The sequence below is a fragment of the Mercenaria mercenaria genome, chromosome 7 (assembly GCF_021730395.1).
Source record: "Mercenaria mercenaria strain notata chromosome 7, MADL_Memer_1, whole genome shotgun sequence".
Classification (NCBI taxonomy): Eukaryota; Metazoa; Mollusca; class Bivalvia; order Venerida; family Veneridae; genus Mercenaria; species Mercenaria mercenaria.
In genome coordinates this window covers 65,349,539-65,362,515 of record NC_069367.1, presented here as the reverse complement: position 1 = coordinate 65,362,515, position 12,977 = coordinate 65,349,539, and the positions used below count along the sequence as shown (strand labels likewise).

General features: G+C 33.0%; 1 protein-coding gene across 1 annotated transcript in view; it reads left to right on the top strand.

Annotated features, from left to right (window-relative positions):
- Window positions 1-11,989, top strand: part of LOC123555349 (somatostatin receptor type 2-like) — a 30,690-nt gene extending 18,701 nt beyond the window's left edge. The window contains exon 2 of the mRNA XM_045345997.2: window positions 10,416-11,989. Coding sequence (XP_045201932.1) covers window positions 10,430-11,608 — 1,179 coding nt within the window. The 5' untranslated portion in view covers window positions 10,416-10,429 and the 3' untranslated portion in view covers window positions 11,609-11,989. The remainder of the gene's footprint in view (window positions 1-10,415) is intronic.
- Window positions 11,990-12,977: the final 988 nt, after the last annotated feature.

Below are 12,977 nucleotides of genomic sequence, written 5' to 3'. Positions count from 1 at the left end.
AAAGACACGTCAGGTAAAACTCTTGTTTTATACAGTAATTCTTAAGTTTCCTTGGTGTTTTACAAGTTCTTGAACTATTTAACGTTTTCCTCAGATTTATAAATGTTCTTGTGACGACATGTTTTTATTTTATTTGACATTAAATTTTAGGAAGGCATACTTAGATGAGGGGTACCGCTGTTAGTAGTTTAAGCTTTGAACTTTGCTTAAATAAATGTAAATATAACGAACATACAATTTACTTTAGAACTACATTAAAGGAGAAAAATAATTTCATTTAATATTCATCTAAGACATTACGATAAAAAACAAGATATAAGGTATTTTAAATATCTCTGTTGCCATGGTTACTTTAAACGTTAAGATAAATAGGGTACCATGTTAAATGTTCTGCTAATAATATTACGCTAATATTCCGTGTTGGTCATTAACAGAATGGCACTGAAGCCGTCTAAAATCCCGTTATCATACATAGTTGTTAAAATGTGAGAGAAAATGCGTTAACATGGAAACACGCGTCCCGAGACATATACATTTTAAGCTACAATTAGAAAGCTTACGCACATACGAATTGAATTATCAATTACGCAAACTTCTGTGGATTACAGTGAAACCGAAATACACTGAAAAGTGTTAAATATCCGTAATTTCCTTCTTCTTGCAATATAAAATACCTTCCATGAACCGAGCCTGCAACATTTTCATTTTTGTCGTGCTGGGTGACCTGTGGAGTTTCCACTTTCACTATTTTGTATTTTATTGTGCGGAATGCGCTTTACGGTGCAATGCAAATTTTTATAGAGTTGTTTCAAAACAGTTTAATGTCAAAACAATCCGGCACCTGTCATAAAATATGAACATGAACTATAAAATCTACTTGTATTGCGAAACATACAATTTTGACATACTATATGTATATACATGAATGATTTTACTTTACGTTTCTAGTTTAACTTCTTCACGTCTTGTGACCTTTTTGTGCCGATTAACAGTAAGCTCCAACTCTCACTCGATACACACGAAAAGAATCAATTTTGGCGTAATATATCTATTTACTATTACCATGACCATGTAATTAGGGAGATAATTGCCTTATTTTTTACAATAAAGGCACATTAATCAATGAAGAGAGAAACGCTTTCCTATTGATGTATATCCATTACGATCACATCACATCTGCTCACCCAGTTGTTCAAGGAAAAACTGTTAAATTTTTGTTTTGTCTACCAGTTTTCTTAATCTCAAGGGACAGCGTGTGATGTAAAACCAAGTACTACAGAAAATTTAAAACAACTGCCTTACACAGTCAGACATGAAAGATCATCTTCTTGCCTACCATGACAGGATTTTCCCAAACCCGAAAGACAGCGTGGAATAGAAATCCGAGCGCTAGTGAGGTTTTTTTATCCACATTGTCCTGAGGTTTGGAAAACATTTGTCTTACTCAGGCAGACGTGTTCAGTAATTTTCCGTCTTCATTTTACCGTTAATACCATTGCACTGTTCTCAAAAATATTGTAAATTAAATATCGCTCATGATAACATTATATGACGTCAAATTATGACATCAATATGCGCGTTTGAAACTTATCAATTCCCTACGTAAAAGACAATGTATTCTCCTACACGGTCAATTTCATCTTTCCTTGCAAAGTAGGCAAGAATACCTTATCTTACCCTGCTAGATAGGCAAGAATAGTTTTATCCAGAACGACCGCCATCTTGATAAATAAATAGCAGATATATTTTGCACACCCGTTTTGGAAAATACAAAACGTTTCCTTTATCGCCCTTTTCAGGTAACTGGCTTATGTAATTGGCGAACATATATTTTAGCCAGTGCTTTAACAACTGGCTATAGCTCTAAATCAACTACAAAGTTTCAACCTCGCGTCATTTGAGTTTTCCCTCTATTTCTATATGACCGCATCACACAAATATTCTATTTAATTCTATACCAGTTTTCTTGCAAATGTTACCAATGTGACTGTCAAAATTTAATTTATAGTCTATATCTAAACATAGGAGCTTAACAGTATCTTCACAGGTTATGCTGTTATTGCCAATTTGGAAAACAGGGTTTTTAAGGAAGGATTTCTTGCCAACAGCTATAGTTTGGAATTTGTCTGGATTAGCTTGCATTTTATTCACTCTAAACCAGTCAATAAGAATATTACTTTCATTTTAAAGACCTGAATAACTTCACCAAAATTGGATAATGGAATGACAAAGTATTGTCATCAGCATAATTATATAGAGTGCTGTTATGTATGAAGCAAAAAAATATCATTTATAAAAACATTAAATAGAAGGGGACCAGCGATGGAGCCTTGTGGTACCCCTTTTCTTATACTTGCCCATGAGCTAAGAATATTTCTAACAGCAATTTGCTGATTACGATTTGAAAGGTAAGAATGCAGTAGGTCTGAGGCAGGCTCTGATAATCCATATTCAGTTAGTTTTGATAATAAAATTTCGTGGGGCAAACAGTCAAAAGCTTTTGAAAGATCCATTAAGATTGCTGCAATGTATTCATTATTATCTAGATCCTGCCTCCAATCCCCCAGCAATCTTAGAAGAGTTGTTTGGCATCCATAACCTTTTTTGAAAGCACAGACGAAATTATCAAAAATATGTTCAAAACAGACAGTGAGCTGTTCAGATAATACTTTTTCAAAAGTCTTTGATGGGATAGGTAATATTCTTACTGATCTTTACATCTAACTTGTCTATGCTCAGATATTTCTGTTCGGTTTTCACATTGACACTATTATAGGTCATATGGCGACTTTAAAGCTTTTGGTGGTGAAGAAATACCACAAGTGGCCCTACGGGCATTATATCATTACGGGGGGCACCTGAATGGAACAACCGATCAGTAGGCAAGCTTGATGGTTTCCACATATGATGAAAACCACGCCAAGTGAGAAGTTCGAACACATATCAGGGAGGGGCAAGTGATATAAAGTCATTGGCCTTAACCATCTACTCGTTCTTGGATACCTGCAGATAATTCAACTCGATTTCAGCTATTGTATCACTAAGAAGATATCACCGTTATAAAGATGATGGTTTATTACAGCAACCATTTAACTTGTTTGTATTTCTCAAAAAGTATCAAATGTTAAAATCATAATGATTATCGATACTTAAATCCTCTGCAAAATGTTCTAAGACGGTTATGATATGCAGAACTATTCGCTATATACTTTATTGGATTATTAATCTTTAGATTTCATGCAAATCTTGTTGGATTTGAGCGTTTGAAGATAACACATAATGTCTTGATTTATAAGCTAACATACTTATTACATTAATTGTTACATGAAATGGTCAGGATACTTTTGCTTGTAATTTAGCTGTTTTTAAAGATATTAGAAAAAATATCGAAAAATTTCTATTCAGGAAATATACGTAGAGAGGTAAGTAGATATCTAATAAAATTGTCTTCTTTGTAGTATAATAAATGGACATGAGTTTTTTGTATGACCAAGGCTGACATTTAAGAACCAATGTAAGGCTTTCGCACTTGAATATTTATTGAGACAGTTAATTTCAAAAACGAATTATTAGCAAGTGTACACATATATATATTTTGAATAATAATACGTCCGGCATATTTCTTATACGAATATCTACAAGAAAAGTCTACCTCGATCTGTTTACGTGAAATTCTAAACTTTTTTTGTCCACAACTAAAGCATTTCGTGTTAAACGGTCCGTTGTAGGTATCATATTATATAGGCCATCTGTATGACTAAATTTCTTGTAAGTTTACCAATCAAAGGCATAAGCATTAAATGGCTGATTTTATAGAAGGTAAAGGTACTTCGTCATTGCATGTTTCGGCGGAATAGAACTTACATCGTAGGTTAGAAACGTTTATAACATAAATATGAATACAAAATGCTTTACAATACATTGAAAAGTTCAATACGGTAAAGATTCTACTGAAACGGGTGTTCGAAAAATAGGTAAATCAGCATCAATGGTTTTACGCATTATTGTTGATATGAGGTACAGGCGAGGCCTCGTTATAAAATTAGGTTCTAGAGTTCTCAAACAGCTATCAGTCCTGTAAATGTAGTATTTAAGAATTGATACATAATTAACACAGTTCTAAATGTCTATAAAATTGCTGAACAGTTACATAGTGTAAAACTGAAGACGAAATTATGATTTCGTTATAATTTCAAATATTTTTTTTTCTATTCAAGGATCAAGTTCATCAAATGAAAAATAATTCAGTTTTATTGTTAAATATTAGAAATAAAAATAAAAAATTACAATTTTAATCAAGGTCTCTTAGAAGTCTACCACTTTCGCTGTAAAACGTCGTTTTTGGAACATCTGGAAGACGTTAGATTTAACTCGCTTCCGCGACCTAAATTCAAACAATGTGGTTCGAAAGCCAGTGTCTGATGGGATTGTTTAATTTCTTGGCTGGCATAGAAAGATTTACTGATTCCCAACATTAGTTATTAAACATTTTATCTCTGTTTATATATATACATTGCCACTTGAAACAAGACGACTTTGAAAGTCGCAAGTCATCCGAACAGTGGATCATTTCTATACAACTGCTACTTTGTTTAAAAAAATTTGTGAAATTTGCAAATGAATCAAGTATGCATGATACAATACTTATAGCTAAGATCTATAGAAATTTAACGTCACCATGGAAAAAAATGTTGACCCTCTATTTAAAAAGTGCATAATAAGAGCAGTGCGATTCAAGGTACAGCAGCAAAGCCAAGAACCTCAGGGCATCGCAATGTTACTGTTATTATAAAAAACAAAGATTCCTTAGGAATCGCTACGTACTAAAAGCACAGTCTCCTCGAAACGAAACTCTCATCAGTTTATTGAATGAATGTTTAAATGATTGACATTGACAAGGATAAAACACAGTGCCACATCACAAAATGGTCAGTGGCATAAACATCAATGAGCTGTTAAAATGGATTCTTTGATGCGCAGCAAAGATCACTCACAGTTCCGCCATTTCTTGTTCCAAAGTCAAAATGTCGGTGTAACTAAACGTTTTCTCGGCCAGGCGAATCCCTAACACACAGAAAAGGGCATGCTTGATAAAACACAAGAATGCTTCTGCAAAAACACATGAAAAGCACATAATACTCGCAGAGAGGAGTGCTGCAGTATAAATAGATAGATAGATAGAATTAAACATATACTCGTAATCAATGTCATTATAGAAGGCAGAATAACACTATATAAACAACTTTCAAAGAGCTCAAGTTTTCGATTACTTTATCATTATTTATCTCGGTATTAAATAGTCAGAATATCTGTGTGGTGCGTTTGCCAATAATCTAAAAAATAAATGTTCTTCATAAAATATTCATTTCATTTGTCATCTAGTAATGTAAAATTCCTATGAGGTGGATCTGCGTACAAAAATATGATACAGACGGCAAGATGTATCTTTTTTACGGATTGTAAATCTCCAGAGGAAATATCCATGACAACTAAATCAGTAATGATTTCTAAGACAACTTTCCGGTTGTGTACATGTAGATGTAATTGAGATATCACTAGGCTTTAAAAGGGAACAATGATATAATGAAAACATTTCCATTTAAGTTTCATTTTCGGGTAAACATTTTGAGGTAACGTTTGCCACTTCCGTATGGAAACAGTTTTTAATGTTTTATTTTCACTCAGTCAAAAAGGTATAGAAAGGAAAATCAAGAAACGAAACAAAGAGGGAAAATAAATGCAAAAATTACTGATTAAAGTTGTTATTTAGTCCGTAAAACATTGAGTCTGATTGATAAACGATGTCTTGCGTTGCAATGAGTAAATGGTTTTTTGAAGAAGTTTATTTCTAATCTGACAAAAAGCTGCTTTCATTTTTTTTGTTCATTTTAAGCAGATCGGCTTAGGGTAAACATTCCTTTAAACTAAGAGTCTTCGTACGTTTTCAGTCGCTATGCTTGGTTAATATTGCTTATAAAAAAATAAATGTAATGTGTATGTTTTATTACAGTCTAACCTTTTTGATGGCACCAGTCGTGTTGACTCAATAGTTTACACACATTTGTCTTGGGTATATTTATTTCTCTAATTCTTTTTTTTTAACACCAAGGAAATCTTTTATCTTTCGGAACGCCATTCCTAAATTTCATACTTGACTTGTTAAATTTGAACTGTTCGATCCTGTCATGATACGCTTGTGTAGAAGTTAAGCAGCACTAAAGAGTGCATATGACTGAAATACACTCACTAATTTGAATGTATTCATAAACGCACATACCAATAAAATTTAGTACACCTGGGGTACTGCATATTCAAAATACGTACAAAATCAACAAAACTTTAAAACATGTTGCATATTTTGGATTAAACTGTGACAGGCGTTTTATAAACTTAATTTTGAAAAAAGAATATAAAAACCAGTTTAATGCTTCTCGCATTTTGCAATGATCGAATGTATGTTTTTAAACATTCTGTAGTTCTGTACGTTGTTGTGCCCCATGGAGAAGGACCATTTAATATGTGTTTTAAAGGTATCCACTGGCCGTCGTTCACTAAAATATCTAACCCTTGGGTAACTTCAAATGTAGAATATCCTCATCAAATGTATTTAATATACTAAAGTATAAATTAATTGTTTGTGTTGAGCTATGTTCATAAAACATGTAATGCAATAAAAGTTGATTGTTAAAAAACACTTTCAGTTTTTTACTGGCTGTACACATATACTGTGATTATATGTAGCTATACGTGTATACAGTATGTACTATTTCAAACATTGAGCATACTGTAAATATATATAAACTTATTAGTTTTTATTTACATAAACTTTATGTAGTAACTGTTTTTGATTTTAGATACGAAATTTGGGTCTAATTGGGTGTGTACAGTAGAAAAATGATATCTTTGTGTACTTCGATATTTTAGAATTATTGTATGTTATTAACAATAGTTGATGTAGATGTGATTAATTAAAAATATTTCAGTATATTACATTAAATTCTTAGAAAAATAGCAAATGGTGGGTTAGCTATTTGTTCAGTATATTTACTTAATACTGCTCTCGGTTTCTGTTATAGTCTGGTTACTTCGACTTTTGGGGTTGAACTTATTCCAACATAAACGTTTTGGTGTGGAATAAGCAGTATGCAATGAACTGAAACATAGAAAAAAAGTCCTCAAAAATATCATGTCACATTTTTGAGATATTGCATCTGGACTTCTGAAGTAACGTTTACATACTAATACTTAATATGGTTGTTAATGTGCATATGCTGTATTGTTCTTCTACTGATAAACTACAGCATAAATGTTTTCTTTGAATATCAGTTAAAAGATATTTTAAGATCTCTAGCACTTACTTGTAGCCTACCTTTAGAATTTTACCATCGTTGTCATAAAGCCTTGCGGGGTCAATATTCAGAACATAGATGTCAATATTTAGAACAGACTTTGTAACCAAAGTTATACATACATATTTCTAAAACAGACTCGTTGGCACTGGGGTTAATACACCAAACATGTGTATCTCAATGTCAGAAACAAAAGAGAAAAAAAAACATACAAAAATGTATCCACAATGTTACTGCGATGTGTGGGATACTCAATATTTGCTCGAAATTCGTAAACAGTTACGACAATTATTTATGCTTCTTGAACTGCTTTATTATGTGATGCATGCATGTGAAAAAGAAATGATACTAACATTTTGTTAAATTGATTTTATTGTAGATAAATCTGCAATACTTTGTGAAATTAAAATCTAAAGGAAGCTGCCCTTAAATATCACCTAATTTTCAGAGTTTGGCTGGGATTTCTTTTGAGAACTATTTTCCTGTATTGTATACTTACCTAAAGATTCATGTTGGAATAAGTTTGAATTTCGGACATTTTATCTAGTAATATAACTATGTGTGCTTGTGTATACTTTATTTTATTTAGAGTGCAGTATTGATAGTCGCGTTCTTTCAATGTTGCTGGTCCCGTTCAACATTTTTTTTATCTTATTTCTTTAACGGCTGCTTTCTACACAAAATACACGTATTTCAATAATTCGTGCCTCAGACATTTAAATTTATCAGCTATTCTTACAACAATACAATACAGTTGTATTACTTCATTAGCCTTAAAATTACATATATTTACTGCATTAGGTTTTACGATGCATCATTAATTAACCAAATTAATTGTAATTAAACTTCTTTAATGGTTTAGTTTCAAGATAATTATCGTCTTTCGCATTTTACGACAGTATCTGAGGTATAAAAATGTTACACAATTTAATTATCACTTCCTTGTTTTACCGTAAGAGGACAGCAGGCATCAGTATCCTAATCAGTAGCTTAACCAAGAGGAACAAGACAGGCGCGGCTGTCAAAGCTTAACCTCTTGCCGATGTTAAAAAGAATTTCTGTGTTTAAGCTAGGATGATTAAAAACTCGAGTTTGTTTGCATGCTGACGTTCTTGATATATCCACGAAATTTCTTTGTGTAATCGTTGTAAATTCAATATACAGTGACAGTATAAACAACAAAATGTATCCTTTAATGTCATGCTGTCCCACAGAAACAATTCTGCTGCTGTGATCATACAAGGAAGAGAACCGTTTGTAAAGTTACTCGTGATACTTTTTTATTGTAAACATGTAAAATATATATTTTCAAAATATATGCATAGCGACTCATTTAACATATCGGATTTGACATTTTTGTCAATATGCACTATAATAATCTATTACGGATCTTATATTTGTGTTGGTATAGTTTTAAAAGGTTCTCACACCCTTAGTTAATATATGCATTAACGTTAACAGCCTAGAAACAAGATATGAAACAAGTGTAACTAGCAGTTTATTCTATAACTATTTGCAATTTACACATCTTGCTGAACATATTTCTTAAAGTATATTACTCCATGAGTATGCATCATTGGCAGCTCATTTCGAAGCAAATATTAACATAGGCTTTGGTCAGCAAATTCTTTTTTCTACATTAATATACATTAATGCTAGGGAGCATAAAGTATGTTGTTAATGTACACCTTCCCTATCTAAAACTGCATGTATTATTTTGTTGGCTGCCACTTTATACATATTCATTTATTGCTACATGCGTACATCATACATCCGCCGTCCGCAGTAACATGCCATGTAAAGTAGTGCGTAATGTAGGATTATCAAATAACTGAATGAAAGAAGTCTATTCTTAAGCTAGAATATTTTCTTCAATTCGCCTTGCGTTTGCGGGTCTCAAATGTTGTTGCGACATTAAATCTTATTTGAGAAATAAAAAAGAAAAAACATTGTTTGCACTCTAGAGGCCACATCTTGTATCTAATCTTCAATAAAACTTTGTCACAATGTCTCCTTAAAATCTAGGTCAAATTTGAACTGTCTAATGTCCAAAACTAGGTCACCAGGTCAACTGTAATTCGATCAGTTTGAGTCTAATCATGAAAATAAATATGTTTAAGTTCCTAGCATTATTGTGTCATTAGCTGATGACTGACACCAGCTGGCAAATTTATAATTTGTCAATCCTACAATATTTTATGGGAAAATGATACTGGATCGTGCATATTAATTACTAGAATATCCGGGAGAATGTGACGTATTGATGGAGTATGAATGTTTCATGTGACAAATTCACAAATATTCCATACATGAAATATAAAAACTTTTGGACATGTTGAAAAGTTCTGAAAAAAAGACATTTACGATGTCTTGTTATTTTACAACCGTGTTAAGGTAGTTCTGCCCGTTTGAAAAAAAAAATCGGAAGTAATGTCGTAACGTCATTTATCGGGATAGCATACAATAAAGTTTGAACTCGGTATACGGAAACAAAATCATTGTATGAATTAATGGCAACCCGACTGTAAAACGGCAACGTACACAATTTTAACACGTTAAATAACTCCAAGTATTGTCCTAAATTGTAGAAAAAACTTCTAATCGCGAAAGAAAATATCATCTAAATGTGATTTTCCCACAGACTTCCATTATGTTAACTGATGTGAAGTCCCAATTTATCAGATTAGTCTAGAAAAAAAGAAAAATAAAGAGAACAAGCTTTCTTTTTTATTTGCCGAATTTTATAAGTGTCTTCCAAAGTTTTTAAAAATAAAAAAATATCCATTGTATAAATAAAATGATCCGGACATGCAAAACTACCTAAAGAGATAATATCGGAACGGCATAGGTTGTGAACAACATGTTCATAGATCAGCTTTTGAAGTTTGATTATTTTATATTATATTATGATACCAGTATTACCTTAGTGAGTACATTTTCTAAAATTGTAGGCAACCCTGTGTCACTTTCAGATGTTCAGGCAATTGCATTATATATGCGATAGACAATTCTGCAAACAAGTTCAATTGTATATTCGTTTGCCATAAATGACTATGTCTTTTTCAGGTATATCACTCAGTATGAATTCAACGACACAGATGAAAGCAGTTGAAACACCACTGCTAAGGAACAATTCGTTTTTTATCCATAAAAGTGAAAACGAGAGCTCAGGCTCCCTAGAGCTAGAAACTGAAGTAAATCTACAATACCATCTGGCAAGAATGATAGAGACGTATTTTGTTCCAATCATGTGCTCCGTAGGTATTATTTCGAACATCCTAGCAATCAAAACATTTTTACACAAAGGTTTGAGGAACTATTCATGTAGCCGATATCTTATTGCAAAGTGTGTTTCCGATACAATGTTCTTGTTAAATCTTTTTGTTATATACATCAGTCACAGTTTGAAGTATGACTTAAATACGGCAAATAACATATGCCAGTTTGTTATATTTATAACTTACGTGTCAGGATTTGTCAGTGTTTGGACAGTTTTACTAGTAACAATGGAAAACTACATAAGAATCCGATTACCATTTGAAGTCAAACGATTATGTACAACGAGAAATGCGAACATAGTGATATTCCTTCTTGTCTTAGCAGCTGTTTGCATCTACAACTTCGCCTTGTGGATAAGTGACAAAAATTGTAACCCAAGACCGGAGTACTCAACTGTTACACAGGCGTTCATATATATAGATACATTATTAACTTTAATTATCCCTTCAATACTATTAACAGTTTTGATCATAGCCATTCTTACAACATTCCTTAGATCTGACAGGAAACAGTTTAATACTACAGAGGTCTCCACTCGTCTTGTGAATGCAAGCATAGCGCGGAAATCGAAATCGAAAGTAGCAGTTGTAACTAAACTACTTCTTTCAGTATCATTAACATTCTTTTTATTGACTGTAACGAGTCATGTTGTACGGATAAAACTATTAATCAGTTCTGTTGTGAGCGGGAAATTAGAACTGTCAAACACAGAGGCGGCCATTCAAAGAATAGCTCAATTATTCTTTTATTTAAGTATGGCAGTTAATCTTTTTATATTCCTAACATTTGGAGATAATTTTCGTAAGGTATTCAAGAAGACGTTCCTGACATGGACATCAGACAGATTAAAACAGTCTGCAGATGATATATCCCGAAGAACTGATGTATCAAGATCAAGGGTTACCCCTGACGAAAATGAAATGTCCACACTAGAACACAAGTCTGCAGATCGCTTAGAACCAGGAGAAACATATCTCTGATACAGTGTTAAGTTAACTGTTCTGTCTCCATATAATGATAATCAATTGTTTTCATTAATAAAGGCACTGGCCTCCAGATCATACATCAAAAACAAAAAGAGAAAATGTGTAGGCATCGGGAAATTAATTGCTATATTTCTTAAGGAAGCTTTGAAACTTAGTTACTGAAAGATAGTATGTTATGGCAAAACATTGTAATTACTTGTTTGTAACAATTTTAAAACATACATTTGAAAAGCGTTTGTAACGCTTTCCTTTTGCTAAACTGCCTTAATAATAAATATCTTGGCTCACACATTACCGTTGGTATATACAAGTCTGAATTATTAGCTTCTTAAAGTTGTATAAATGTACAGTAAGTGTTATATTTGAATAATAAATACAATAATGAAAATAACGATTATTTTATAAATTTTAAGTGCCATGAGACCGGGCTGTACAAATTTTCCCCGTTTTGAACTCGGTGATATCATAGAATTCATTTATATTTAAACCAAATGTTTATAGAGCCCGTTTCATGATAAGCTTTGCATAAAAATACAATCACAGTGAGAAATTTTATCCTCTACGGCGACCTGGCCGGGACAGCGCGAATCTCCCAGAATCGAGATTGAGAGAGGGAGAGAGAGAGAGAGAGTAGCCCGAATGAAATAGTCTACACGTTTTAAATCGACAGCCTGCAAATTTGGATATGTAACATTTGTCTGTTTGTTTTGGGCTTAACGCCGTTTTTCAACCATATTTCAGTTATGTAACGGTGGGCATTTAACCTAACCAGTGTTCCTGGATTCTGTACCACTACGAACCTGTTCTCCGCAAATAATTAACAACTTCCCCACATGAATCAGAGGTGGAGGACGAATTATTTTAAACATATTTTATAAAAGACGTTGCGTTTGAAAGAATTCGTCCTCCGCCTCTGATGTGGGGAAGTTGGCAGTTACTCGTGGAGAACTGGTTTGTTTGTTTGTTGTTGTTGTGACGTCAGCGAATGGCTTCGGCGACAGCTGAAAATCTCAGAAAACCTCAGAAAATGTCTGATTACTCTTGTAAAATGTATCAGGTTTATATGCTGTCGAGTGTGGCAGGTGTGTTTTAGTGTTATTTCTTAACTATGCTCGCTAAATTGCGATCACCCTGTGTTCCGTGCGTATTTTCAGGGGACTCTGGGTTTTTGACGTTTCATTCCTGGTGTTTATTTCATATATATAGGGGGTATTTTTTGTAAAGATAGACTTCTATGGTCTTATTGATAGAATTTCAGACTCCTGTGCTCAAAGTGATATGCCATTGAAAAAGGGTGTATGGATATTAGAGAAGTGTCCACATAGTGCCGATGCAAATTTTGTCATCGCCATTATTACCACTA